This window comes from Capsella rubella, unplaced genomic scaffold (assembly GCF_000375325.1).
Source record: "Capsella rubella cultivar Monte Gargano unplaced genomic scaffold, Caprub1_0 scaffold_5, whole genome shotgun sequence".
Lineage (NCBI taxonomy): Eukaryota > Viridiplantae > Streptophyta > Magnoliopsida > Brassicales > Brassicaceae > Capsella > Capsella rubella.
The window spans coordinates 7,660,064-7,686,423 of record NW_006238919.1 but is presented as its reverse complement, the minus strand read 5'-3'; the positions used below and the strand labels follow the sequence as shown (position 1 = coordinate 7,686,423).

The 26,360-nt window shown below is 35.6% G+C and overlaps 8 protein-coding genes across 10 annotated transcripts; 3 read left to right on the top strand and 5 right to left on the bottom strand.

The window, feature by feature from the left end:
• Window positions 1-47: 47 nt before the first annotated feature.
• Window positions 48-2,131, top strand: LOC17885664 (transcription factor bHLH79). The gene is made up of 6 exons (XM_006291600.2): window positions 48-412; window positions 600-797; window positions 1,027-1,092; window positions 1,246-1,314; window positions 1,408-1,485; window positions 1,846-2,131. The coding sequence occupies exons 1-6, from the start codon at window positions 128-130 to the stop codon at window positions 1,969-1,971; spliced, it is 822 nt and encodes a 273-aa protein (XP_006291662.1). The 5' UTR covers window positions 48-127; the 3' UTR covers window positions 1,972-2,131.
• A 2,089-nt stretch (window positions 2,132-4,220) lies between these two features.
• Window positions 4,221-5,716, top strand: LOC111830554. Its single transcript, XM_023782966.1, is given in 2 exon segments — window positions 4,221-4,258; window positions 5,472-5,716. Coding segments are annotated over 2 exon segments (198 nt in total). The 3' UTR covers window positions 5,632-5,716.
• Window positions 5,717-5,995: 279 nt separating this feature from the next.
• Window positions 5,996-7,348, bottom strand: LOC17885345 (succinate dehydrogenase subunit 7A, mitochondrial). Its single transcript, XM_006292044.2, has 4 exons — window positions 7,201-7,348; window positions 7,041-7,109; window positions 6,666-6,768; window positions 5,996-6,288 (listed from the first exon to the last, which is right to left on the bottom strand). The coding sequence occupies exons 1-4, from the start codon at window positions 7,255-7,257 to the stop codon at window positions 6,218-6,220; spliced, it is 300 nt and encodes a 99-aa protein (XP_006292106.1). The 5' UTR covers window positions 7,258-7,348; the 3' UTR covers window positions 5,996-6,217.
• Window positions 7,349-7,568: 220 nt separating this feature from the next.
• LOC17885539 (putative DNA glycosylase At3g47830) lies at window positions 7,569-9,087 on the bottom strand. Its single transcript, XM_006291509.2, has 4 exons — window positions 8,686-9,087; window positions 8,173-8,373; window positions 7,965-8,021; window positions 7,569-7,877 (listed from the first exon to the last, which is right to left on the bottom strand). The coding sequence occupies exons 1-4, from the start codon at window positions 9,073-9,075 to the stop codon at window positions 7,629-7,631; spliced, it is 897 nt and encodes a 298-aa protein (XP_006291571.1). The 5' UTR covers window positions 9,076-9,087; the 3' UTR covers window positions 7,569-7,628.
• A 719-nt stretch (window positions 9,088-9,806) lies between these two features.
• LOC17886834 (U-box domain-containing protein 39) lies at window positions 9,807-11,776 on the bottom strand. The gene has a single exon (XM_006290809.2). It carries the CDS (start codon window positions 11,611-11,613, stop codon window positions 9,997-9,999), a length of 1,617 nt encoding a protein of 538 aa, XP_006290871.1. The 5' UTR covers window positions 11,614-11,776; the 3' UTR covers window positions 9,807-9,996.
• Window positions 11,777-13,516: 1,740 nt separating this feature from the next.
• LOC17887020 (vacuolar protein sorting-associated protein 29) lies at window positions 13,517-16,011 on the top strand. 2 transcript variants are annotated; one of them, XM_023782240.1, is made up of 4 exons: window positions 13,517-13,660; window positions 14,108-14,252; window positions 14,893-15,030; window positions 15,586-16,011. In XM_023782240.1, the coding sequence occupies exons 2-4, from the start codon at window positions 14,121-14,123 to the stop codon at window positions 15,904-15,906; spliced, it is 591 nt and encodes a 196-aa protein (XP_023638008.1). In that variant the 5' UTR covers window positions 13,517-13,660; window positions 14,108-14,120; the 3' UTR covers window positions 15,907-16,011. The 2 variants fall into 2 exon arrangements, with proteins under 2 accessions (XP_023638008.1, XP_023638007.1); XM_023782239.1 differs by having other exon boundaries at window positions 13,517-13,728.
• Window positions 16,012-16,022: 11 nt separating this feature from the next.
• LOC17885872 (aldose 1-epimerase) lies at window positions 16,023-19,159 on the bottom strand. Its single transcript, XM_006291310.2, has 5 exons — window positions 18,870-19,159; window positions 18,727-18,776; window positions 18,349-18,472; window positions 18,143-18,241; window positions 16,023-16,785 (listed from the first exon to the last, which is right to left on the bottom strand). The coding sequence occupies exons 1-5, from the start codon at window positions 19,051-19,053 to the stop codon at window positions 16,166-16,168; spliced, it is 1,077 nt and encodes a 358-aa protein (XP_006291372.1). The 5' UTR covers window positions 19,054-19,159; the 3' UTR covers window positions 16,023-16,165.
• A 2,458-nt stretch (window positions 19,160-21,617) lies between these two features.
• On the bottom strand, window positions 21,618-26,044 carry LOC17886508 (ABC transporter A family member 8). 2 transcript variants are annotated; one of them, XM_006292699.2, is made up of 18 exons: window positions 25,955-26,044; window positions 25,566-25,878; window positions 25,432-25,496; window positions 25,204-25,348; window positions 24,988-25,107; window positions 24,789-24,913; window positions 24,532-24,690; window positions 24,282-24,444; window positions 24,058-24,183; window positions 23,906-23,989; window positions 23,499-23,836; window positions 23,216-23,416; window positions 22,991-23,100; window positions 22,830-22,914; window positions 22,621-22,749; window positions 22,427-22,532; window positions 22,245-22,333; window positions 21,618-22,097 (listed from the first exon to the last, which is right to left on the bottom strand). In XM_006292699.2, exons 1-18 carry the CDS (start codon window positions 26,024-26,026, stop codon window positions 21,819-21,821), a joined length of 2,709 nt encoding a protein of 902 aa, XP_006292761.1. In that variant the 5' UTR covers window positions 26,027-26,044; the 3' UTR covers window positions 21,618-21,818. The 2 variants fall into 2 exon arrangements, with proteins under 2 accessions (XP_006292761.1, XP_023638360.1); XM_023782592.1 differs by lacking the exons at window positions 21,618-22,097; window positions 22,245-22,333 and having other exon boundaries at window positions 22,429-22,532; window positions 23,008-23,100.
• Between the last annotated feature and the right edge of the window lie 316 nt (window positions 26,045-26,360).

Sequence of the window (26,360 nt, the reverse complement as noted above, 5' to 3'; positions counted from 1 at the left end):
GTTTGTCTAATCACAAGGTTCCAGTTTGAGATTTTATTGGATAAAGTGATTTTTGGAAACTGTGACTGATTGATTTATCCAAAACCCAAACGGTAACGCAACCTTTCCGTATTCCCAAGGTACTCCGATGTCGGATCCGGAGCTCCTTATGGATCCTCCGGTAGTGAACGAGTCACCCTTCTCTGAGATTTGGCCATTCTCAGTGAACTATGGTATCCATTTGCCGCTCAATCCGGGTCAAGACTTCACTAGTCGAGGCGAAGTATTTGGGTATTCCGGTAACAATTACATATCGGCGGCTGAGGAGTCTACGGTGACGGAGCTAACCGGAGAAGGAAGAAAGAGAAGACCTTTGACCTCTCGAGACGAATCTTCTAAGATTCTCTCTTCTTGCACCAGCGTTACTCGATTGGTGAGCTTTTATTAACATTTCACAGTGTTAGCTTGGGATGCTTAATCATGGTGGGATCTAGGATTAGTTTATAGTAAAGTACATAACTTTAATTAGACGTAATTCTAATATGACTAATTGATCTTTGGTTTATCATGTTATGATGATTTCGAACTCAATGGTTGTATATGTATGTACCTTTGAGCAGAAGGATTCGAGCAAGAAGAAGAAAATGAAAGTTTGTGGATCTGAAGGCGAAACTGAGGATGGTTTGAGACCTGAAGGTGAAACAAGCTCAGGTGGTGGAAGCAAAGCAACAACAGAAGAAAAGAGTCCACCAAAGGATTATATTCACGTGAGAGCAAGACGAGGACAAGCTACTGACCGGCACAGTCTAGCTGAGCGAGTATGTTCCTAATTTCTACCTTTATATGACAACAAAGATTACAGCTTTCCATGAATCATGATCGAACAACACCTTCATTGTTTGGTAACAAAATTTTAGTTTTGAGGGGTTTGTTATGTTGGATTGATTTATAGTTAGTTATACACAGATTGGCTTGTTCTTTTTGTTACTGATAGCAGTGTTTTGTCCGTTAACTGTTAATCTCTACAGCATGGTTATTATTCCACAGGCTAGAAGAGAAAAGATCAGTGAGAGGATGAAGTTTCTTCAGGATTTGATTCCAGGATGTAATAAGGTACCTTACTAGTAATCCTGTTGTCTTGCTCTTGTACATGGAAATACAATTGCTTCATATTCATCGCACCTGCTGTTTAACCATTGACGCCACTGTTACAAAATGCTTTAACACCTTAGGATATAATTTATAAGAATGCTCCTATGATTCCAGATTATCGGAAAAGCTCTTGTGCTTGATGAGATTATCAACTATATTCAGTCGTTGCAAAGACAAGTTGAGGTATTGTAGCCATCTCTGTGTACTTTATATCTTTCTGCTAAATAGTAAATACTGCTCCATATCTTATTGTTAGGCTAACGAATTTGGCTGCAGTTTCTATCGATGAAGCTAGAAGTAGTTAATTCAGATGTGAGCAGTGGTCCAAAAGTAGGAATGTTTCCTTCTGGAGATGTAAGCCCCAAACTCTTTTCTTAAGAAATTCGTACGATGCTACTGAAATTAGCAGTACTTAGTAACTGTTGATCATAAGGTTTCATCATCAATCCTAAATTTGCTGCAAAAACATCAGTCTTAACACTCGGTTGTCAATACAGTTCCGTGGTCCTTGTAGTAGTTCGATTCTCCTCTTAGAAGCGTATGGATCTTTTGTTTGTTCCTCTATCGCTATTGATTGTATATAAATGCTTGTAATTGATCTTTATTTAGAGTATCCATGACAAAAGTCAACCTACAAACTTGCTTGGTTTTTGAGATCAAAAGAGCCATTGATTTATTAAATTGATGAGCTAATATTGGTGTTGTATTCTACAGCTTAATACTCTGCCAAATGAGGTTCCACGAACATTGTTCGATCAACAAGAAGCTGATATAGGCCTAGGGTCTCAACCGGACTGGCTCCATGTGAGAATTGATGGAAACTTCGACCGAACCGAGTGAATTAATGTTCTTGAGGGTGTGTCTTGTGTATAATTTAGCTGACAGTAGGTAGAAAAGAAACTTGACCCTTAAATTATTTATCTATGTATTAATTACTTTAATCAGCAAGACTGTTATCAAATACAGTTATCATCATTAGTAAGATTTAATTTTAATGCTCCAGAGATAGTCTCTGCATCATATGTTTCCTTAGTAACTCAATTTCTTTGCACCTAAAAAATAAATACACCCAACTAAAGGATCTGAAAAAAAGTCATTACTGATGAATCGAACATAGTGATTTACTAGGATTGAGAGAAGACCAAAACGCCTAGATTAGTGACTGGATAATATGTTGTATGCCACATGTCGTTCATCAAATTTAAGCTTAAGATTCACTTAAAGTAATTAGATTATTATAATTTCCCCAAATCATTGGATGTTGATCGAGAAAGAACATCTATTATAATTCGTTAGAGAGAGAAACGAATTTGGGAAATATTACAAGTGTAAACTGTGTACATAACAAAGCTTAACTAAATCATATATATATATATATACTATTGTAAATTATGCTGAGACTTTTCTCTCCTCATTATCATGTCTAAAATATCAATCTTTTAAAACTTTTCTGACTCAACTTGGGTTTGCGGATGCCAGCTTGGCTCCAAATCGTTATGGAAAAGCAACAACAAAAAAACAAAAACATAAAAGACTTTGGTGAAAACATGAATATCACATTTTCCGATTAGGCGATTTTGATATTCGTTTTTTATATTGATCTTTTTTATTTCGATAATCTTTCTCATTTCTGCGCCAAAATAATACAAGTTACCATGATGATTGAGTCATGAAGCAAGACACAATTATTAAAGGGTTTGATTCCTTCTTCTTCATATATTGACTAGAACAAAGTCATGTGGCATGCAATTTTATTTAATTGTAGTTGAATCAAATACATGTTTTGGCTTATTTATTTTCTAGCAACACCCACCACAATATTTTGTACGGTTAACAATATATATATATATATATATATATATATATATTCATATGCAATCAACCAAAAAAGTAATATAATTATGTATTTATTGTATTCTACTTAATTTAGAAAACCACTATATATATTATAGGATTCAAACTTCCTCCACAAATCAGTTCAGCACAAATTAGATTTGTGTTTAAACGTTGCATTTTGTTTTCTTTGTAAAGTTTTGTACTTAAAAACCTCACTAATGTGATACATAGTTCTCTGGTTAAGAATTAGTGCACAACAATTAAACTTCAATCATTTTAGGTGTTAAGATTCCATATTTTTTACATACATGAAGCTCGCTTCAATAGTATATTAAATGGCATTGATGGACTTCACCGGGTGATTTTCTATGATGATTCTTTTGAATCCATTGATTACAAAAAACGTTCGAGGCTAGTTGTTTAACATTCAAGGTGAACCTAACGTCAAAACTATTACATAACTAATATAAAATTATAATATTGATTTTAAAGTAAACAAATAAAAACATATTTTTAAAACCAAAGTTATGATTTTCATTAAAATTTTGAACATAAATTATTCTAAAACACTACAAATTCTTAATCTAAATGTTAAATAACAAACAAAAATAAATGTTTTATATTTGTAATTTAAAAATAATTGTATTAAACATGAAAAAATCTAATTTTTCAGAGAATAATCAGATGACTAATTTTTTAAAGAAATTAGTCATTAATCAAAATGGATAATGTGGACTTAGCGATTACATCACATAGAGTAATCGAAGTTAGGCGGGTAAACATCTTTGTTATACTTTTAACACTAAACAATCATTTAAATAATAGTTGTAAGAAAAAATTAATAGGATAAGAACTGGCTAGGAAAATGTTGGCATGATACTGATACAATAGCAAATTCCTCTAATGTTATGAAACTCGTTCGAAAAAATTATACTAAATTCTCTAATGTTGTTTACTGTTGTACAGTTCAAGTTAATCTTCCCATCTGTACCAACCGTGACCGAATTAACGTGAACAAAATAAACCGAATTGAAACCAATCCAATCAATTTAAAGGAAATTAATAATTTTGGTTTGAGCCGGTACAGATACATATGTATATCGAACCATAAATAAAATCTCCGGTGTTAGTGGTAGAGCTGCAAAAAAAAAGAGAGATGGGGATAGTGAGTAGAGCTGGAGATTTGTCGTTCAAGGCTTTCACGGCGGGGCTAGGGCTCGCCACCATCTACCTCACCGCCAGTTTCTCCTTTAATGTCTATCGTGGTCTCTCTTGGCACAACGCTCAATCTGTATGTTTCTTCTTCTCTCCCTTCACTTGTTCAATTCGAGGGATCAGCGTTTCCTATAGATTTATCATCATTTTCGTTTCTTGTTTAGATGATTGAGATTTTTTGGCGGTATGCATGATCTGGACATTTGTAGACAGTTTCCTTGGTTTGATTTTATTATTGTTGATCTGAGGTCCAAATTTAGGGTTTAAGACTGTTTCTATATTGTTGCTAGTTTTGATTTTTTTAATGGATATGACTTATGAGCTAACCTAGTCATTGGCAAACAACACGATGATAAATATTTTGATTCTTAGTGATAAGGATATTTCAAAATCGTAGTCTATCTGTATTACATGCTCTGGTTCTTTGGAAATGATGATATATCTCTGGGATTGTAAGAGATGTACTTGTTTAGATACCCTGTCTATGCAATGGATCAGCTGTGTTAATAGCGTCTTTATCTTTCTAGTAGCAAGATCTTGTCCCATTTTGGATATTAGGTGTGTGCTCTAAGTGGGGATAGAAAGGGTCTTTATTTGAGAAGTTGTGAGGAAACTGTAAAAGGATATTAAGATGATTGAGGTAGGAGAATGATAAGAATATGAGTTTTATATTCAATTAAAACAACCGATAAGAGACTGGATTAGTGAGAGATTCTCAACCATAACCCTGGAAAATCCACACTTTTATAAGTCTAGTTCTGTCACTCACTCCTCTCTAAGCGACCATGATATCTTCAGTCTTTGCTTGGTACACAGTAGAGCCTATAAGCCTATACCTAAGAGTGAAGCCTCTGAACATTAAGGCAGGAACTCCAGCCAATCAACAAAGCCTGTGTCTTGGATTTAGAGCAATTCTGTGCATTAGGCTGCTTATATTGTTGCCATGGCTGATATTCATTTTCATGGCCAATGTGAATTACCTACAATAACAGTGTCAAAATGAAAATGCAATGTTTTATTTTTTCTCAAGATTTTAGAAGTGTTTATGATAACTCCAATGTTGCTGTCAAATTTTAAGAGAATTCAACTGGTAGATGCAATGGGTTGTGATAATCCATGGTTTGCTTTCGATTGTTTTTTAATCCCTTGACCTTTCTTTTATTCTTGGTGTATATTTACTTTGACATTGTGTTATGTCCTGGATAATAGTTTTCACCCCTATTAATGTCTTGTCCAAAGCTAAATCCATATTGTATCTTACTAAAACCTTATATTTATTTTCCTTGCAGAAACTGGAGTTAGAGCAATCTGAAGAACAATCCGAATGATCCTAATTCAGTTGCTACATATCCCTCAAGCAGCAGATGCTTCCTTGAATCTTTGCGTGTGTTGTTTCTTTTCATACAACTAATATACTGTATCTTTGTTTCGATTCTAGGAAATAAATGAAATTTTTTGGTTGATACCTTCACTGAATTTGTAATGTGGTTCTGAAAGTTCCATAATAGCAAAAGAACCAACTTTTCTTCCAATAGTTGAAGTAAACTACTGATAAATTAGAATCTGTGAATCCGGAAACTAGCTTTGATGACAACAGAACTCGAACCCGGTGGAAGAAGAATTAAACAAAATCAAGATAGATAGCAAGGGGAAAACTATCAATTTGGATATTCAATTCGACAATAGAATACTGTACTATGAAGTCTCAGAAGTCGGAAGCAACTATCACGCTAAACTCAAGATACAATACTATGAACACAGAGAATGCTTCGATACGAGAGAAGAGCAGAGAGAATGCTTCAATGTTACAGCATGGAAAGATATTTCAATTTGGATTTCTATAAATTATGAGCTTGTGTGATACATTCAAGGTCTGACTTACATGATTCCATGTAAAGCGATTTGGGTTTCTGGAAACCAAATACAAAGTTTCGACATAGGACAGTTACAAAATCCTTTTCGTTTCTTCACTTATTCCAAAGCCAAACATGAGTAACAAACAAGATGAGATTGTTAAAAAGGGAGATACAGAAACTCATGAGCTTCCTCCTGCAGCCTGAGCTTCTTTCCTCATCACTGCTCTCGCATAGATCTCATAGCAGCATCCTGAAACAAGCACACATCAAAAGGCTTATACAAGTCAACACACACAAGACTATGTCATCGGCATCCTAACTATATGAGCTACACACACTACTCTACTAAGTTCTGATCATATCTACTCTGAAGATGCAATAACATTGATTCTATGGAGATTCGAATGGTAACTGTCTCATCCAAACTATGCAAATCCCGGCTACTATATTACATAGTATTTTGTCCAATATGAAAATATGATGGGGAGCACAAAGGCATCTTTAGCAAACCAAGGATATTTTGATCTGCAGCTTTTCTTGTTCGAAACAAGGTCACAATAGCAGAATAAAATAGAGGTAAATCTCTCTAAAATGAATATCTATCTTCATAAAAGTAACTTTCCATACCAGCAACAACGACAACAGTGAGCACATCTCCAATCCTCTTCAATCTGTGCACGCCTTTCTTATGCGACTTGAATCTCCTCAAAGATGCATCCTCAGCCAAGAGCTGCAAAAAATCAACCATGCCATAAACAAAATCTCACATAAAAAACCAAAACTAGAAAATCAACATCAGCCCTATCCCTATTTGCCTCGCTAATTACGGATTCAGGCTTGCACACAGAGACTTTCAGAACAATTACACCTACCTTCAACTACTAATTGACATACAAGGATAAAATGAACCTTTTTCCCCTTCCTAAAAACAGTATAAGCTGACCGAATCGATCCCGTGATCCCTACATTGCTAGAACAAAGATAAATGTCAAAGATACTTACAGCTTTCTCGCGAGCACCTAGCTCCACATGGAACCCACGACGGGGTTGAGCTATAGCACCATCCGTCTTCTGCAAAAAAAAAAAGATCAAGAGGAGTAAATCGATACCGTCGTAAATCAAAAGAATCGAATTCGATTCTCTTAGATTCGAAATACAAAACCTGGGAAGAAGATCGGAGATGTGATGAAATCGAAGTGTTGTTGAGTAAAAACGCCATTTCCGATGAGGAGCAAAGATTTCAGCTCTGAGACGATTGTATTGTACCCAAATTGAAATTTGCAGCGACGGGTGAAGAAGTAGCGCAATCAGCCAAATATGTGGTAAGATTCTGTTAAGTTCCTGGTAATATAAGACTTAAATTGTAATTTTGAGTTTTTTTTATTTTTACCTATATTTTAAATCTAATATCCATTTTGACCCCAAAGTTTTTCTGGTAGAGATACTAGACCTCTTTTATAATATCATGAATCTGCAGTAAAACTAATGTGCTAGAGTATGCCGTAGCCGTATATACATACACAAAACTAGGGACCAAAAATAACACTACACCGAAGCAAACCGAAACAAATGAGTTCTAATACAGGTTATCTAGACTAAATCAGAGAAACGCACAAGAGGGCAATTATCAGGACTAGGAGATGCCTCTTTAGCTTTAGCTTTTGCTTTTGGTTTACCAACATTCTTCTTGCAATTGCTGCAGAGCTTACCATGTGTATATAACAGACAGTTCAGATCAAACTTGAGCTCATCGGGGATCCTGCGGTTGAGATGAACGTAGGTTTTATTCCTGTCTGCGGTTTTGGGGACCCAACCTAACGCCTTTGCGATCTCAAACACCTGTTTCAGTCGGTTTTGTATCTCATTTTCAATTCACTTGTCCAAAGAAAAACAAATATCAAACACAAGAGTTACAGAAACACTCACATGAGTGTCTACTGGGAAATCATTGTGCTGGAGATTAAACATGAGGACACAAGAAACCTGTAAATCATCAATACATTTCCCATGTAAGTTTCCAAAATTCATCTTGATTCTTATTGTTACATTGACAGTTTGACTCCAAGAGTTAGGTGTTAGCTTAAGAAGGTTCTCAAAATTGTTTCTTTGAAGTGACAAAAAGAGGGACTTTTACCGTTTTAGGTCCTACTCCTTTAAATTGAGAGAGCTCAGATTTTACTTCATCTACCGATAAACTGCGCAGATACTCCAAGCACAATACGCCTTTTTCGTTCTGCAATCTGTTCAATATATTCTTGATACACACAGCCTTCTTAGGAGCCAATCCTCCACATCGTATAGCATTCTCAATTGATATTGACTCAGCAGCCAAAACCTACAATGGTGGCAAATGAAGTATCAAGATCAAACACAATCATATCCCATTAATCCATGTCAAGATGCATTTATCAAAACTTTTAACCAAAATCTTAAGGTGAATCAAGCTCACAGACTCCACCAATTTGCCAAATAACATGCTTTAAATGAACAATGAATATATAAAAAGAAGAGTGACTGAACTATGTATATGCATTGTTCCAAGATTAGAGCTTCACCTAAACTCATAACTCTATCAGCAGTGCAAAATCATAAAATTTCACAAACGTAGAGCTTGTAATTCCCAGAACCTTCAGTTAAGAGAACTTACATCTTCCCATTTCGGGAATGCAGCTTTCAGAGAAGCAAAAGCTCTTAAGGAATTGCTCTCAGTTGTGTTCTGGGAGAGAAGAATTTTAACCAGCCCATCAAGCACACTCTCTTCCTCCGCTTCATCCAACGGCTCAGGTTTCACCGTACATTGTGTACCGTGATCATCGACGGCGGAGAATAATCGGAGTCTCTTACGGCGGTAACTAGCGAACTCGGGAGGGAACCCATGGAGAGACAACAAAGCATCTCTCACGTCTCGGCATTCTTCAGCGGTAGGTCTAAGAAGTGCGGGGTAAGGATCTCCACCGTCAACAGCGGATTTAATGACCGGAGTTTTTGATTCGCCGTCGCCTTGGTTTAGGCGTTTCCTCTTCTGTGCTTTGCTCATCTCGTAGGTAACTTTTACCGACCGGTGTAATATTCTGATCGGTTTATTGTTTTATTTGGTTCTGAACCGCTTAATTTAATCAAATATTCTGATTGGTTTGGTTTCGATTCTATTCGGTTCTGATTTTTCTTAGTTCTAGAGTTTATTATGATCACACTATTCTGGTTAGGATTTGGTCGATTCCAGATTTTAGGATATTTTCGGATTTTTTTCAGACATTCTTGGATATGTTCAAATTAGTAGATATGAACCATGGTTTCCAATTTTTGTAACAAGTCACCATCTTACTGTTTTTTACTACTTTTTTTCTTTTTTCACTTTTATCCTTTTAGCCTCTTAAGGCTAAGAAGATACTGCTACAAGCTCACAACTTCACATCACACATGTTCATCTATTCTCGTAACATATAAATTAGGGAATGTATGGTTCATGTCGTCATGACGTGTTCTCAGGACGTATGGGCAAGTTGATGACTGGATCACATGACTTCACGCAGAATGATTTGTAGATTATTCTAACTTGTAAACGTTGATCATTTATAATTATTTGACCAACGACAAAATCTTCGTTCCAAATCTTATTGGAATATATAGTATTATTTTTGTTACAGCTCCCTAAAATAAATAGTTTTGAGATGGTACACCAAACATATTTCACAATAGACACACCCCTTCTTGACACGACTTTTCTATGTCAACGACCTCACACGTCACAAATGAAACACGAGCAAATTCAATACAAACGAATGAACATTTTAACTTTTCGTCGTTTCATTTGGAAAAGTCAAATCAAAGAAGACTAAATACAAATTCACTCCCAAAATTATAGTCACAAAAAGAAAAAATATATTACAAGGAGTGAAAAAAACTTTTTTTTTTACCCAAAAGAAAAATAAAATAAATAATTGAATCATACAGAGAGCTAAAATTGAGAGGAATAAGCGAAACCCCCATTTTGCCCTCCTTGTTGAAACTGAGACCGGCTTAGCCCACTCGCTTCCAACATACGGTTCCACTCACGCACCTCTGCACCTTCTCCAAATTCCCCATCTCCGCCTCTCAATGTCTGCAGAATCTTCACCGCCTTCTCCTTCAACCGTGCGCCTCCGCTCTCGCTCTCCACAATCTCCGTCAACACCTCCTCCAAACCCACCTCACTCGCCAATCCTCTAAACCTCATATTCCCTACACTCAACGTCAACAACGCCCCAACGCAATTCTCACGCGCCGCCGCCTCCTCTGCCCCATCTCCACCACTTTCTCTCAATTTCCCAACCAATATCGCCACCGCATTCCCATCAAGCATAGCTCCTTTACCTTCCGAGCAAGCCGCTAAGTTACATAGCAACAGAAGAATCCTACTCGCCGATTCACCGGATCTTATCATAGACAACATAACCGGCACCGCACCGGCTCGAACCAATCTATTCCGGTTATTCGGAATCAACGACAGATGATAAAGCGCAAGCGCAGCGTCTTGACGCGCTCTCTCACTCTCGGAAGATCGAAGCGCGTGAAGAAGCGGTTCAACCGCACCGAGAACTCCAATCACCATCTTGTTCTCTTCCTCAACCGCTAAACTAAACAAAGCTCCGATCACATGCTCTTGCGCCTCCGTTGATCCCGATTTCAAAACATCGATTAACAAAGGAACGAATCCTGACCGTACGATTTTTAACTTGTTTGGTTTCTCCAACGAGAGGTTGACCAATGACGCTGCGGCGTTCGTCTGCACGATGTTGTACCGCGAAACGATAAGAGATCGGAGTAACGAGAGAATCCGATCAGTGCAGAGCGAGATTCTCGTGCTCTCGTTTGTTCTCGTCGTCTTTCTCAGCTGAATCAGACCTTGTTCGTGATCGATTGTGTCTACACTGCTGAGTTTGTTAACGATCTCTTCTTCTTCCGGTGACATCGGAGGAAATGATGAAGTGAATGAGCTTGGGATCCGGGTCGAGTGATTAGCGGGTCGGTTTTGGTGAAATGGAAGAGAAGTGGTTGAAGTTGATGATATTGAGTTTCTTGAACGAGATCGAATCGCTCCCATCACAGATTCATAATCCGACTGTGAATTCGAATTTGAATTGGAGTTGGAATTTGAAGTCTCAGCAAGCGGAGGTAAGATTTCGGATTTAGAGATCCGATGACCCGGAACCGAATCCATACGGGTACGAACAACACCTTCGACGTAAGCGTAATCAGGAGGACGAGGGTGTTTCATTTTGTTTCTATCACACCAGCTGAGAATTGTTGATTTCATGGCGAGATTTGGTATCACCGTCGATAAATCAGGCTGAGATCCGTCGTGAAGCTTTGGAGCAAACCCGAGATTACGGCAAACTTGGACAGAGACACGCTCAAATGTTTGACCAGAAGCGACGACCACGGGATCCGACATTAAAAAACCGGTGATGGGACAGAGGAACTCAGTCGGTGTTTCGCCGGGGTTGTTGTGTTGTGGCATCTGCGGTATTGACGTAGCGGAGGCTGAACGGTGGTGGGGAAATGAGAACCATTTATGACGGCCGGTCTCGCCCATTTGGATAGAGACAGAGCTTGAAGAAGAGAGGAAACAACAAGTTAAGCGAATCTGATAAGCTATTGTGTTTTGTATGAATGTAACTTCAACTTGTAGTAAGAGATTGTTTTGACTTCAACGTTTGATGTTTTTGATCGAGTCAAAAAGATTCTCACGTTGATACTAAACTCGTTTTGCTTTTCTTACTAATTAACATACGTAGTTGGTAACTAAAACAATGATTATGATAATCTTTTTTTGGTGAATATGATTATGATAATCATTAGATATGTTGTTGTCGAACTAAAATGATTATAGGGATATTCGGATTTCATTTATATAATATACTAAATTCATCTATAAAATTAGAAATATTTTATGATTTTCGAAAATTATTTCCATAACTGGTATCAAAGCTCGTTTGTTTATAAAGGGTCGTTCGAACTAATTCATATTTGATTTACAGTGGACAAAAAATAGGGATTCATAGGGATTCTATATAGTATTTATGAGCAATTTGTGTTTAGTTAAGTCAGAATTATTTATAAGCATGATGTAATAAGTAATGCTCGTTGACGAACGAATATAAACAATTTGTACAGATTCATGGGCAGCATCATCCATCAGCTGAAGACAATTCAAGGCGTGTTACAGCAAGACAGTTTATAACCTTTGTTTAAGACTTTAAACCCAAACAATCTAGAAGGGAAATATAATTCTTTTTTATAATCTTTTTGCCAAATATTATTATTTAATACTTAGCTTTCTTGATAATTTTGTGAGCAACTATATATTTGACACAACATAAATCAAACAATTAAAAAGTGCGAAACACATCCGTTTCTCAATCAAAGATTTCACACATATATTTTGAATTTGAAGTATTACTCATTTTTATCATGATTCTTTCAAAAGTAAACGGGTTGGCTAGCAAAACTCACAATCATATAGTAAAAAGGGTTAGAATTGATTTTTTTTACGAACGCTATTCTTTGTTGGTTGGTTCGTCACGACATATATTGTGAATATGAAAATTTTCCAAATGCAATATTTTATCTATATTACTATTTTTATTACTAAAATGATCAAATTAAATTACCTATGGATATCTATTCCTTCACATTGTTAAAATTTTATCTACTTTCTATTATATTAAAACTCATTTACTATCATTTTTCTACTTTTTTTTTATCATAACTCATAACACAAATGTATATGATTCACCATATCCGACTGCAACAAATCAAATCATAACATATTTCAATCTATTATAGACCATATATATTTATGAATATTTCTCCGCGCTGTAGCGCGGGTCTGATCCTAGTCACTACTTATAAAATAATATCTTTCTATAAGAAAAAATATATCATTAATTACTAATCTTGAACAATTACAAAAAGTAAATGAAAAAGTAATATAGTTTCTCTTTTTAATTAATGATATACTTTTACAAGAAAATTAGAAATATAATTACTAATCCTAGAAAAAGGATTGTAAGTATCTATCTCTATGACTCTATATAAGAACTATGTTGTCTCACAATTTTTCATAAGACAAAATATCATCATCAAAAATACAATCCTTGCTTCAACTTCATTTCATTGGTATAGCTTCTCTTCTTTTCAAATCATTATATTTATTTATAAACTGTACAAATGCATAATTCCATCATGAAGTCGAATTATCTTTATTTTCGACCCCTTTTCAATTATTGTTAATTTGATGGCATGATAGTCAAAAATAGTAAAAGGTACCATGTATGAAATTCAAGTCCGGTTTTGAAATTCGATTTAAATGTGGGTTTGGTTTGGTTTGGTTTGGTTCGTTAATTTCCCCTACGGATACGATGAAACCGGGCAATGCCATATACGGCGTCGTGTAGGTTAGTTTTCCCCGTTTTCTGAGAAAAACAGAAGAAAACGCACTCTAAAGAGCGATCATCAGAAAGAGAAGACGAATTAAAGGATCTTTTCCATGGGAGATCGCTGAGATCCCCACGAACATATCACAAAAAATTGCCTTCAGTCGAAAATCTTCTTCGATATTTATTTGAGCCCCTGATCTGGTAAAAGCTCGATCTTCTTAAGTTGTGCTTATAACTTTGGGGGAAATCTATCTTTGTAGTTCTTTCTGGTAAGAGTCAATTAACAAGCTTTTAATCTCTCTCTTCGAGGCAGCTAGTGGTGGAATCTTTTTGTTAAGTGACATCTGGGTTTTGTCCTAATTGTGTCAAAACCATGGTTTTTTTATTGTTTTACTTTGCTTTGCACTAAATTTAATTTAGGTTCGATTTTAGTGAACGAAAGAATTAACAGTTGTAGTCAACTGAAACTTGAAGATTTATGATTACGTTTGGTGTAGTTGTAAAGGATTTGGAAATTATTCTACGTTTTTTCGTTTGATCTCATTTGACTTTTGGTATTTGATCTGCTTCGTTACCCAGATTCTTTTTGCTTAGTGTCACAAGTGATAACTTTGATCTTTGATTGGTCATTTTTTGTTTTTTATATAGTGGAAGTTTGAAAATGGTGCTAGTATTGGCATTGGGGGATCTCCATGTACCTCATAGAGCGGCTGATCTACCTCCTAAGTTCAAAGCAATGCTTGTCCCTGGGAAGATTCAACACATCATCTGCACTGGAAATCTCTGCATCAAAGTAGGCTTCTCAAATTTTTGATCTTTGCATCTCTATCATGCTTTACTTTGTTTCGCGGGGTGTCCTTGTTGGATTGTTCTGTTTCTTGAGATTACATGTGAGGTAAAAAAAGAGGATTCAGAACGAGAATAGACTCTAATCACAGTTTATATGATGGTTTTTAGCTTATGCAAACCTACAAGTTTATTCTGTTTGTGCGTTGTTTCGAACTACATTCTTACTTGGTTGTGTGAGATTTACCGGGAATTGGAATAGGAGGGAAACTCAATTGTTTTATGTGATCTACTTAGAGCTTGTTCTGTATCTGCTTGATTGTGCATATTTTGATTCATACCTGGCAGTGTGAGAGTCGTGGAAAAATGTAAAAAGGAATTCCACTACAGTTTTAGTTGGATCAGTGTTAGTTTTAGATTTGCTTGTGCAATGGAATTGTGAAGTCATTAACTCAGTATCGATTAGTTGTTTAAGAGAATTCAATGATGTTCATTTAGTTGGAAGATGTGTTAAGAAGTTTGAGATGCTTTTAGTTGATAGCCCATCTTATAGAAGTTGCAGTCTTGCAGACTTTATCTGTTCTTATGCTGTGAATTCTTTTCTGGTTCATGTTTGTGGTAATCTTAAGATGTTGTAACTGTTTTAGGAAATCCATGACTACTTGAAGACTATCTGCCCTGATTTGCATATAGTTCGAGGGGAGTTTGACGAAGATGCCCGATACCCTGAGACCAAAACCTTGACTATCGGGCAATTCAAGCTTGGACTCTGCCATGGCCACCAGGTTCAGTTTTTCTTCTCTTGCGCATTTCACTGTGAGCTTTACGAGTTAGACATTTTGCAGCATATGAATAACCCCTAGTATCATACACCATCTTGTTTATCAAAATTTCCAGATTAGAAAACTGAATTCTGCAGGCCTATACTTCATTGCTTTGTTGGTTTTTGACCTTACCCAGTGAGTCTCAGATTTTGCTTGCTTATTGCTATGTGCATGATAATGTAATCAGGGTCTGAGTGACAAAGTTCATCACATCAAATAGTTTTTTTCTCTAGTCTTTACATTGTCATATGGTAAACAATAAAAAATGGCTTTATGATGAAGAACTGTGTTTTGGAGAATAGTAAACGGGAAAGTCGGTTTAATTTTCCTTGCCAAAGTTTTAGACTAAACTATGAAAGAGTTAGGTTTTAGTTTTTCTGTTTATCAACGTCTTATCATCTTGAAATTGGTTTTCTGATTCTTCCATAATCCTTAGGAAGCAATGCTTAGTTAAACTTGTAAGAACTTATTTGCAGTCTTATGAAAAAGAGCTTCTCTATTTGTTGTTATGCACAGGTGATCCCATGGGGTGATCTAGACTCACTCGCCATGCTTCAGAGGCAACTCGGCGTTGACATACTTGTAACAGGCCATACCCACCAGTTTACAGCCTACAAACACGAATTAGGAGTGGTGATCAACCCGGGATCTGCAACCGGAGCTTACAGCAGCATAAACCAAGATGTCAACCCAAGCTTTGTTCTTATGGACATCGATGGTCTCCGAGCCGTGGTTTACGTCTATGAGCTAATCGATGGAGAGGTTAAAGTCGACAAGATCGAGTTCAAACCGCCCTACCAACAACTCTGCTCCTTAGTCCATTTAATCAAAACCTGATACCGTTTTATGTTTTCGTCTGAAGTTTGCAACTTTCTTGTGAAATATAATCTTTTAATTTAAACTGAATCAGCTGAGTAACAAAAAAAATTATTTTTATGAAAAGTTTTCAATAATTGCTTTAAAAGTCGAATATTTTATTTCTCATTCTCACGAAGTCGGCGAATTATTCATCTACAAACTATGATAAAATGTGATCCACAAATTTATTATTAATCCTAAAATCCGACCCGATTTGATCTGACCCGACCCGACCCGATTAATGAGCGGTGAATCTGAAGAGCATAACATGCAAATAACTCTCGCCGGGATTCACAATCTGCGTCGGAAAATTCTTGTGATTGACGGAATCTGGGAAGCCTTGCGTCTCCAAACACAAGCCACCGTACTTCCCATAAACCGCGTTACCTTTTCCGACGACGCGTTTCATCATATTACTCGTGTAAAACTGAACGCCAGGCTGGTTCGTCCACAGCTCCATCTTCCTCCCGGTGACATCCTCCGTCACAACCGCCGCTTTCCTCAGATGTTTCCCGATCTGTCCGTCGATGACGTAGTTGATGTCGTAACCGCCGGGTAACTCGTGGATCCGGGCTCCGATCCGGCGTGGCTCGAGGAAATCGTAAGGGGTTCCGGAAATGGAGGTGATTTCGCCGGTGGGGATGAGTTTATCGTCGACGGGAGTGATTTTACCGGCGAAGAGTTGGATTTTGTGGGAGAGGATGTCGCCGGAGTTGTGGCCGCGGAGGTTCCAGTATGTGTGGAGAGCCAAGTTGATCGGTGTTGGTTTGTTGAGTGGCTTTGCTTCCATTTTGACTCCGAGTTTGTTTTCTCCGATCAACATGTACGTCACTTTCACCGTCACGTCTCCGGGGAAACCTTAAAAATATTATTAAATTGAAATAAAAGTTCATTAAAACTACAACAAAAAATTCTGAATTAATGCGCAAAAAAGCATTAAAAAATATATTAAAATCAGTTATATAACACATTAGTTTATGGGAAGAAAAATTGTATTTTTTTTTTGTTGGTAGACTAAAGTGAATATTATGGGTTAGAAACTTAGAATGAAATTATAGTATATTAGTTTATCTAGAACTAGATTTTAACCCGCGGTACACCGCGGGGCAATTTTTTTTTATTTTTAGGTTTTTTTATAATATTCAAAATTTATATTATACTAAAATATATTTAAAAATTATTAAGATTACATAATATCAAACATAATGAAATCAGTTTGATTAATATAATGAAATCAATTTGATTCACATGTCTTATATTGGTGTTGTAAAAAATAATACAATAAAATTTTAACCCGGTTTAAAGTTTAAGACTCATACTCGTCCCGTCATACAAACCGTCATACAACATGTCATAAAACCGTCACACAATCCGTCATACAACACGTGTATAAATGTTACTTAGAAAAAATTATAGTAATTGCTTCCCTATGTGTTCGCATAATATGAGTCTATTTTCAAAAATACAAATTGCAACATATCCAGAAAAAATGTATTTTTATTATGCATATATTTTATGGAATAAATTAATTTTCAAAACAATAAGATTATATGAAGATATTAGACATGGTATTTTGTATTTATTAGTTATATATCTTCTTGAATAAATAATAAATGCTAATGTCATATGATTGTAAATAAGTTCAACTCCCAAGGTTTCTTTTAAAAAAATGTACTTGAAAAATGTATATATAGATGAAGAAAACACTGATTTTTTTTTAAAAAACATACATAATTATCTGCACAATATTATGAGTTTTAGGAATATTCCAAGTATATATAATGTATTTTATTTGGAGCAATAAAAAATATTATTTTTGATTTAGGGGGAAAATCTTTTGGAACCATTTTTATGATTTTTGAATTGTATTAAGCGTATATATATGGTTAAAATTCCTAAATTTTTTGCAAACTGTTGTGTTAATTTTCTCCGAAATAGTAACTGAATTTTAATCCATTTTTAATTTATGTATTTAATGAAAGATTGATTTGGTAGTTTTTGGAGAGATTTAAGGAGAATGAGATTAAGTTAATTTTTTGAATTAAATGTGATTTCGATTTTTTTTAAAAATTAATATCAATGGATTGGCATTCTCTTGTAAATAACTCTCAACCCCAAGGGTTTTTTCCAATTTTGCTGCAAAAATGTTAATATAGATAGATGTGAAAAAATTTATATAAATGGTTATTATAAGATCCATAGAGTAGTAGTGTACCTTCTTCACCGTCGAAGCTATCGTATGTGAAAGTAATGTGGCTAGTGGGATCATAGTTTCGGACAGACCAAATCACATCGCTAAATCCCTTTGTACCACCTGAAATTTTTGTAAATACAGTATAAATATGGAAAAGTTTCCAAAAACAAAGGACTAGAAGTGAAGATTAATCATCAAATTGGTATGGTATGTATAGACGTACGTACCATGGAGAGTGTTATGGCCTTCGTTAGGATCGGTTTTGAAGAATTGACCATTTAGCTTGAACTTAGCACCTCCTATTCTATTAGCCACTCTTCCCACAATTGCTCCAAAGTAAGTTGTATCATTCTAAACAATTAATCAAAAATCCCCAAAAACCAAGAATTTTTTTATTAATTATCATCTCTAGTAACAATAACGTCTAGTATCACGTGGGTTGTGAGACTATTGTTATAGATAAGTTATTAATTATATATACAAGTGGATATCGAGTAACGTGACATGAGAATGCTTTTGAGCCGAACATTTTACAAGTTTCTATCTAAAAAACCAAAGTGTTTGACCAATATGTACAAGAAAAGAAAAAGGAATGAAAACATTACCTTGTAAGCATCAACAGTATCAAATCCAAGAACGACATCGTCTTGCTTACCTGAATCATCATCAAGAATGTTAGATTTAAAACAGAGAAAAACAAAAAACAAAGCAGAACAAGGAAGAGGGAGAGATCGAGAGAGAGAGAGACCATGTCTGTCAGGGAGGAGAAGAGAGGTCATGACAGCACCGTAGTTAGTGAAAGTAACACTCAAGCTTCCTCTGGTGAGCTTATAGGTTTTGATCTTTTCACTGACACTGTAATCAACACAGCTTAACAACACCATCAGAACAGAGACACTCAGAACGTTTAATGACACTGATTTTTTCACCATTTTTTTCTTTTTTCTTTGGTGTTTTCAGAGCAATCAAGATCTGTGAGTGATGATGAGAGAGAAATGGACAAAGAAAAGAGAGATAACTTTGGATTTTTTTCTTCTTCTTGTGAGCTATGTGTATCCTTATTTATATTAGTGTAGATGAGAGAGATGAGACTATTTTATCCCAAACTTTGATTTTTTTATCTTCTTTGAAATTTAGAGTTTAGAAGATATTTTTAGTTGCCACAACAAAAGCAAAAAATTAGTCTTAAATTTTCATTCAAAGATTTAAATTATATATATATATATATATATATATATATATTGTTTCTTACAAAATTTAAAGCATTTTCAACTGTTGAATATATTTTTATAGATTTTTTTTTTCTTTTTAAAGATGTATGTTTGAGTGTATATTCTGAATACTTGTATATTTATTTTTGTACAAGAATAAAATTATTCTATTTTAGTATAAAGGAATTTTCAATCTTTTTGAATTTTGATTTGTCTTTATTATTGAGTTTTTGGTAAGTGTGCGTGCTCCTCGTGCCCTCGTGGCCACGAACAAAGTCCCAAATTCATAAATGCTTTTTTCCCCACGGACCACTTGCAACAATATGGTAAAACCTCTAGAATTTGATTAGTATACTAATTCTAAGGTTTGAAATGTAAGTATAATTTAATCGTAAATGAAACATTGTAGTTTTTTTGACCAGTAAGTAAATTAATTCCCATTTAGAAACCATTTGTTTGAACTTTATTATTGATCGATAAAGCAAATTCATCTGAATAGGATTATGATTAAAGCCGATAATATAGGGGATAAGATGAAGAGTATTAGTAATGTGACCTAACTAATCCCAAAAGCTAGCTCAAGGGAGAAGGGTTGCCACATCACATATATATTACCCCAAGAAACTATCCCACCATCGATGTGGGATATTCTAACAGCCTCTCTCGAGATGTGGGTGGGAAACGGTTTAACACGGAAACTGTCCGAACCCAACATCTCGGAAATACAACAAGACATGCCACTTATATGGGTCACATAGGTGGGAAACCATTTTTGTGGGAATTTGTCTGTTGGGCCTTACCATGGGCTCTGATACCATATTAGTAATGTGGTCTAACTAATCCCAAAAGCTAGCTCTAGGGAGAAGGGTTGCCACATCACATATATACTATCCAATGATTCACAATCCCAACCGATGTGGGATATTCTAATAGCCCTTCTCGAGATGTGGGTGGGAAACGGTCCAACACGGAAACTGTCCAAACCCAACATCTCGGAAATACAACAAGACATGCCACTTATATGGGCCACATAGGTGTGAAACCATTTTTGTGGAAATTTGTCTGTTGGGCCTTACCATGGGCTCTGATACCATATTAGTAATGTGGCCTAACTAATCCCAAAAGCGACTCTCAATTAGTATTTGTTTTAATAAATTTACGTCTAAAACGAAGACTCGTCATATTCATCTCATGATCATTGTTCCCTTTTTTCGAATGGGAGCTCGTATTAACTATTTATGGAAATAAATGATGCCGATGTGTACGATAGTTATGATTTTAATTTTCAACTCAAAAACTCGCCTAATCGAGAAACCTGCATGATAATGAATGTGTTAATTATTCCACATTTCACATATATATTGTAAGCAATTTATTGAATGAGTCATAAATTTTTATTATATAAACTACACGATTATAACGAAACGCATTAGATATATGAACTGTCTCTTTAAATATGCAATCATTTAATTCTACATCAGATACGACTATCTTTAACATTAACATCACTACATCACTATAATTCGACAAAAGTTTTATTTTTAGAACAAAAGAATAAAATCGTGTAGACTAGAGTTTATATTTTATATGAATATTTAGATAAGTTTTATAAGTTTCATGTATTGCTTCTGGTCGCACTTGTGTGCTCCTTTATTTTGTTGTCGTTTTTTATTTATGAGTATGTACATTCCTGAAATTATATTGGTTAAATGGTCGATCAATATATGTTCTAACACTTCATCAAACTTTATTTTCAGTTACTAACCAAATTGAATTTATTGTAATTCTTGTTGATTTTTCTTTTAAATGAATTGTAGTTTAAATTATCTGCTATAATCTTGTGTATTCCATATGTTGTGTTTGTAACTATATTAGATCATGCACTTTTTTATATGCCATATCATTGAAGTGATGAACTTTTTTTTGTCGTATTTACTATTTTAAATATAAAATCATATAGACAAAAAAAATGCAGGTGAATAATATAACTGAGAATCCTAGAAGTGTCACGTCAAAAGTACCCCATAAACGACAAGTGATCTAATAATTTGATTTTAATTAAAAAAAAAAACTTGTTTCTCTTAATCATAATCATCATACTAAAAGTTTTAAAACTAGCTAGACAATTATTAGTTGGAACACTTGGTCATATGTTTCTCTTAATTAGATGTAGTTGGAGACAACTATTAATTTGCATATTTAGGCTTGTCTATAATAAACACTGAGTTTGATTTTTGTCACTGGAAATTTGGGATCGCAAGATTTTGTCACACTGGCACCACACAGAACCAAGTCTATGTTTATAGCGGTGGTGAACATAACAAATCTTGGAGACAAAGTATCCCTGAATAAAGGTAACTGCTAACATGAGACATAAGTGGCTAGAGACAGCTGTTATATGAAATCTAATTTGTGACTTTAGAGTTGACATGAGTTGAAGAAAATATCGAGATTGATCAAGAGAAGACATTGAAAATGTTGTTAGTTTAAGAAGTTTGAGCAACCTTTACAAAGACATCTTCAAGAGTTTTGTCTGCTAGTCCCCAAGCCACCACTGGAAACATCATCTTCGCCTTCTCCAACGCCTGAAAGACCTCTGCGATCTTCACCTCTTGCTTTGGAAGCTCAAACTTCTGTGTCCCGGCGGTTCGATATATCTTCTTTGCATTCTCAGAAATGTTATCTACTAACTTCTCCACTTCTTGCTCGTGTTCGTCTGAAGTTGTCACGGTGAGTATATAGGATCCTCCATATCGTGCCTTCAACTGTCATTAAGGTTTCAGTTAAAACTTTCTTCTAAGAGTTTCTGATGAATTTCAATACTATATTGGCTCAAGTTCAGGTTCTGCAATTGGTCGTTAATTCAGTTATTCTCTGTTTTCAACTATTTAAGCATACTGTTTTAGTTTTACCTCCTTTGGATTGCCTATGCATTGCAAACTACCATCAACGAAAATTCCAAGACGATCACATAAAACTTCAGCTTCTTCCATTGAATGTGCTGAAACATTAAACCAAAGCTAAAGTCTTTGTTTTTGCATGAAGAAATTATGAGGCAAAGCAAATTAGTGATAAGAAGCTTAGAACACTCTACTGGTGAGTATTATCGCCGCTTTTCGCTTAGCCTGTTTTACTACATCCCATAAACTCTTCCTCGAGGCTGGATCAAGCCCGGTACTTGGCTCATCCATGTAAACAACCTTAATGAATTCCCACAAAAGACATTACATATAAGGAGTTAATACATCTTATCATAAATCTTTGATATCAAAAGAGGTTTCAAATTACTTTGGGGCTTCCTATAAGAGAAATGGCAACGCTGAGCCGTCTCTTCATCCCCCCGCTGTATTTCCCGACTTGTATATCGCCTATCCCTCCATGGAAAAGGTTGACACTGCGTAGCGACTCTTCGACAGCCTAAAACCAGAGAAACTCATCAGTTTTTGCTTTTACACATAAGTCATTCACTAAATAAAAACATTAAAATATAGACTTACTTGTTTTAAGACAATCCCTTTGACATTCTTGAGCCTTCCATAAAAAAGTAGATGTTCCCTTCCACTCAATGTCTCCCATAGGAGACTGCAGTAAATTCAATGAATGGCTAAGAAACAGCCTCAAAGAAGAGAATGAAACAGAAATTTTATTTAGAGATTACTCATGTTGTGGACAGACTCCAATTGTTGTATATATCCGGTCCATATCGGTTAATATGTCAAGACCTTGGACAAGTGCTGTGCCAGACGATGGTTTGATGATTCCTGTCATCTATACACAAAACATTATTAGTATGCCAAGAAGGTTGACCAGAAGATGCGAGATTAACTCATTAGCAGTGGAGTTCATTAGATAAAAGATCAATAGATATAATATTCAAACGGACCATGTTGATGAAAGAAGTTTTGCCTGCTCCATTAGGACCAAGCATGCCAAAGCATTCTCCTTTATGTAAAGCAAGAGATAATCCTCTTACCGCGAGTTTCTCAGGATTCCCGTCCTTACCTGAGTACACCTTCTTGAGATTATTGCATAAAACCGCGCAGTTTCCACTTGATTCAAGTAGATGCTGCTCTACTTTCTCCCTCTGACACCAAAAAAATATGCATACAAAAATCTTACTCAGCCTTGTAAATATTCAAACTGAACTTGATGTTATCTCTCTTTACCTCTTGACACACATCTGGTTTCTCCATTTCAACGACAACTTTTGAAATTTGGTTGTTAGAGAAGTGATGCTGAGTCTTCATTGAACAGTTTTGTAGGAAGAAGAAGAATGGATGTTTCCTGGAGTAAGTGATTTGATCAATGTAATATGCTGAAAAAAGAAGTAAAAGCCACTCAATGAGCATGATGCAAGTAACTTCTTTCATCCCATTATCAAAATCCCTCCATCTCATTCCATCAACTCCGCGGTAATCTCCCGTAAACGCAGACTGTGATAACTCATATAGCCCGCGGTATAAAGAAAATCCAGGGTATAACTCCATTGCAATTATCCATCCTCCTACAGAAAACTCACATGATTCATAATAATAAATCTAGCAAAAAATTTGATTCGGGTTTAAGAACTTACTTGGGAAGAGAGGATCTTCCAAGAAGAATTGAAAAAGAAATATTCCTAGGAGCCCGGTTCCAAAGACATATATGTATGCTATAACTGAAAATGTGATAGTTGTGATCATGATTTTGACAAATATTGAACTAAAGCCACAATGAATGCAGTACCTGTAGCAGTTTTAACATCTGAAAACATTGCAGAGGCTAAAAAGGCTATTGATATTTGGAGATTTATGTATATCAGGAAGAACACAAGTTGGATACTATAGTCATTAAGCCTGAAGAAGTTTAACCCTGCAGAAGAGTAATAACATCAAGTACTGAGAAGGAACATACAAAGATTTAGAGGTAACATATATTAGCAAATTGGTTAGAGCTTGAGTTATTATTACCAATGGCTAAACCGAATATCGCGAAGCAAAACATGTATAGAATCGATATTAGAAGAAAATATGCGTATGAAACTATCCAGTAAGGAACATCGCCAAGTCCATGCATTTTCATCATGATTCTTAACCTCTGTTGCTTCTCATAGACCAGTGTTGATAAGATCACCTATAATATGATTCATAGGGAAACTGTGATCAAAGCCGAGATGAAGAATTATTTAAAACGTTTCATTGAGATAATGTAAAGACTTACAGGGAATAACAACAGAATGACCCATGTGAAGAAGAGCGGGCCGATTAGAGAGGCGATGTCTAGGCTCAGTTTAGTCTCGGGTTTAGGCATTTCCTTCACATACTCAAAGAGTATCTTTGTCTCAGAACCTCTTAAGAACTCAAGATATGCATTAGATGCCTGAAAAATTACAGACAGACAAAAACGACTATGAATTCAAGATTGTTTAGTACATGATAACATCTATGTTTGAGTAAAGGGTTAAGCAGAAAATGCACCAAATTAACTAAGCGAGGGACTCGAATCAGAGCCATAGGTCGAACCACCGTATCATTCTTGTAAGTAGAGTTATACCAGACACAAACATTGAGATTGTTCCCATTTGTGTTCTGAAAATCAAAAGCTATAAAAATGGAAAGTTAAAACACAAACTCCCATAATATTTTTAAAAAGTGAGATGAGATGATGATGAAAGACCTCCAGCAAACTCATTGATCTTCTCATCTGGATTTCCTTTACGGTATCCCTTAAAAATCTCGCTGTTCACATCGGAAGAACTATTCCGCCACACATTAAAGCCTTGGACACAGTTTACCTCTAGACATAAGAAATAAAAATCCTCTGTTTTTAAGAGCATTCTTGAATAGATACAAGACTTTGATATTGTAAGAATTGGAAGTTGTTTTGTTATACCTTTAGGGGAAGCAAGAGGTGACTGGTGAGCTAAGATTGAGAAAGAAGAGTTTGGTGAGCATTCATGTTGGATGTTGTAGATGGGAAGATCTGAGATGAAAGCAGAGTCCATATAATTTGTGTATGCAGGGTAAGATGATGATCCCTGCATAGGAATTATAAAGTCAGAGAATGAGAAAACACAAAAACATATTCAAGATGAAATGTAACATTGGTTCATTAACTTACCAAGACATAATTGGCTAAACTTCCATCAAACTCAGATGAATTGCTATACATATTTCCCATTAGAACTGGAAAAACAAAAAATTTAATTATAAACATTTCCATATCTCAAAGGAGTAGATTGATAGGGTTTATACTTTTTCCGAGGGACTGATTATTCCCGGTGAAGAGAAAAGTTGCAGGGGAAGAATGGCTCGGGTGTGGGGTCGCGGCTTGGTATTGAGGAGCCGGGATTTGAAGTAACGGAGTCCATTGTGGTGGATTAGGAATGGCGCAAAACGCTGCTTGCTCTGAATTCGAATACCTTAAGTCACAAGTATTCTCTTTGCAGCCACATTGGCCATGAACGTCGTTGAACTGAGAGTCGAAGAGCATTTGAACAACAAGGAGAAGTAGACAGAGGAAGAAAGGGATCGTGACGAGACGTATATTGCTCCACATGTTACGTTTCTGCATCAAAGACAACAAAACTTTATTGTAAAGTTTTACTCTGTTTTAGCCGTTTTAGTAGTGAGTATGTTGAAACCTGGAAAACTAAATTCTTCCTAAGTAAAGCGTCGGCTTGAGTCAAGAAACTCGCAGGACTCGAATCAGCCATCACAGGCGAATATGAGAAGATTTGATGTACTCGAATTGTTTTTCAGGAATCTCTAAATGTTTTCATAGATGTAGATAAAGAAAAAGATAGCAAGACTTGAGATAACATTTTAACTATACACGTTACTGAAGTGGCATATAGGTATTGGACAATGACACTGCATTTTCTTGTAAGTTATTTCGTGTAGGTCAAGTTATAGTATTCCTTGCATCACTCACCTAAGATATTTACTCTTTACCAAAACCTATACAAATATGAATAAAATATGACAAATATGGGTTTTATTGACACAGTTTAGTAACTCAGATTAATCTCAACTTATATGACATTGCGA

Bases quoted from the DNA above. Each gene is read 5' to 3' on its own strand.
- LOC17885345 (XM_006292044.2), bottom strand. From the start codon at position 7,257: ATGGCGTTTTTACTCAACAACACTTCGATTTCATCACATCTCCGATCT. The intron at 6,769-7,040 runs GTAAGTATCTTT...GATTTTTTGCAG, and splicing joins TAGGTGCTCGCGAGAAAGCT to CTCTTGGCTGAGGATGCATC. The intron at 6,289-6,665 runs GTATGGAAAGTT...TGCTTGTTTCAG, and splicing joins CACTGTTGTCGTTGTTGCTG to GATGCTGCTATGAGATCTAT.
- LOC17885539 (XM_006291509.2), bottom strand. From the start codon at position 9,075: ATGAGCAAAGCACAGAAGAGGAAACGCCTAAACCAAGGCGACGGCGAA. The intron at 8,022-8,172 runs GTAAAAGTCCCT...GATGATTTACAG, and splicing joins AAGGAGTAGGACCTAAAACG to GTTTCTTGTGTCCTCATGTT. The intron at 7,878-7,964 runs GTGAGTGTTTCT...CGACTGAAACAG, and splicing joins ATTTCCCAGTAGACACTCAT to GTGTTTGAGATCGCAAAGGC.
- LOC17885664 (XM_006291600.2), top strand. From the start codon at position 128: ATGTCGGATCCGGAGCTCCTTATGGATCCTCCGGTAGTGAACGAGTCA. The intron at 413-599 runs GTGAGCTTTTAT...ACCTTTGAGCAG, and splicing joins GCACCAGCGTTACTCGATTG to AAGGATTCGAGCAAGAAGAA. The intron at 1,315-1,407 runs GTATTGTAGCCA...ATTTGGCTGCAG, and splicing joins CGTTGCAAAGACAAGTTGAG to TTTCTATCGATGAAGCTAGA.
- LOC17886508 (XM_006292699.2), bottom strand. From the start codon at position 26,026: ATGGCTGATTCGAGTCCTGCGAGTTTCTTGACTCAAGCCGACGCTTTA. The intron at 25,108-25,203 runs GTATAACAAAAC...TCTTATGTCTAG, and splicing joins ACCTCTTGCTTCCCCTAAAG to AGGTAAACTGTGTCCAAGGC. The intron at 23,990-24,057 runs GTACTGCATTCA...TCACATTTTCAG, and splicing joins AGATGTTAAAACTGCTACAG to TTATAGCATACATATATGTC.
- LOC17886834 (XM_006290809.2), bottom strand. From the start codon at position 11,613: ATGGGCGAGACCGGCCGTCATAAATGGTTCTCATTTCCCCACCACCGT.
- LOC17887020 (XM_023782240.1), top strand. From the start codon at position 14,121: ATGGTGCTAGTATTGGCATTGGGGGATCTCCATGTACCTCATAGAGCG. The intron at 14,253-14,892 runs GTAGGCTTCTCA...TAACTGTTTTAG, and splicing joins CTGGAAATCTCTGCATCAAA to GAAATCCATGACTACTTGAA. The intron at 15,031-15,585 runs GTTCAGTTTTTC...TGTTATGCACAG, and splicing joins GACTCTGCCATGGCCACCAG to GTGATCCCATGGGGTGATCT.
- LOC17885872 (XM_006291310.2), bottom strand. From the start codon at position 19,053: ATGGTGAAAAAATCAGTGTCATTAAACGTTCTGAGTGTCTCTGTTCTG. The intron at 18,473-18,726 runs GTAATGTTTTCA...TTAATTGTTTAG, and splicing joins ATACTGTTGATGCTTACAAG to AATGATACAACTTACTTTGG. The intron at 18,242-18,348 runs GTACGTACGTCT...CAAAAATTTCAG, and splicing joins AGGCCATAACACTCTCCATG to GTGGTACAAAGGGATTTAGC.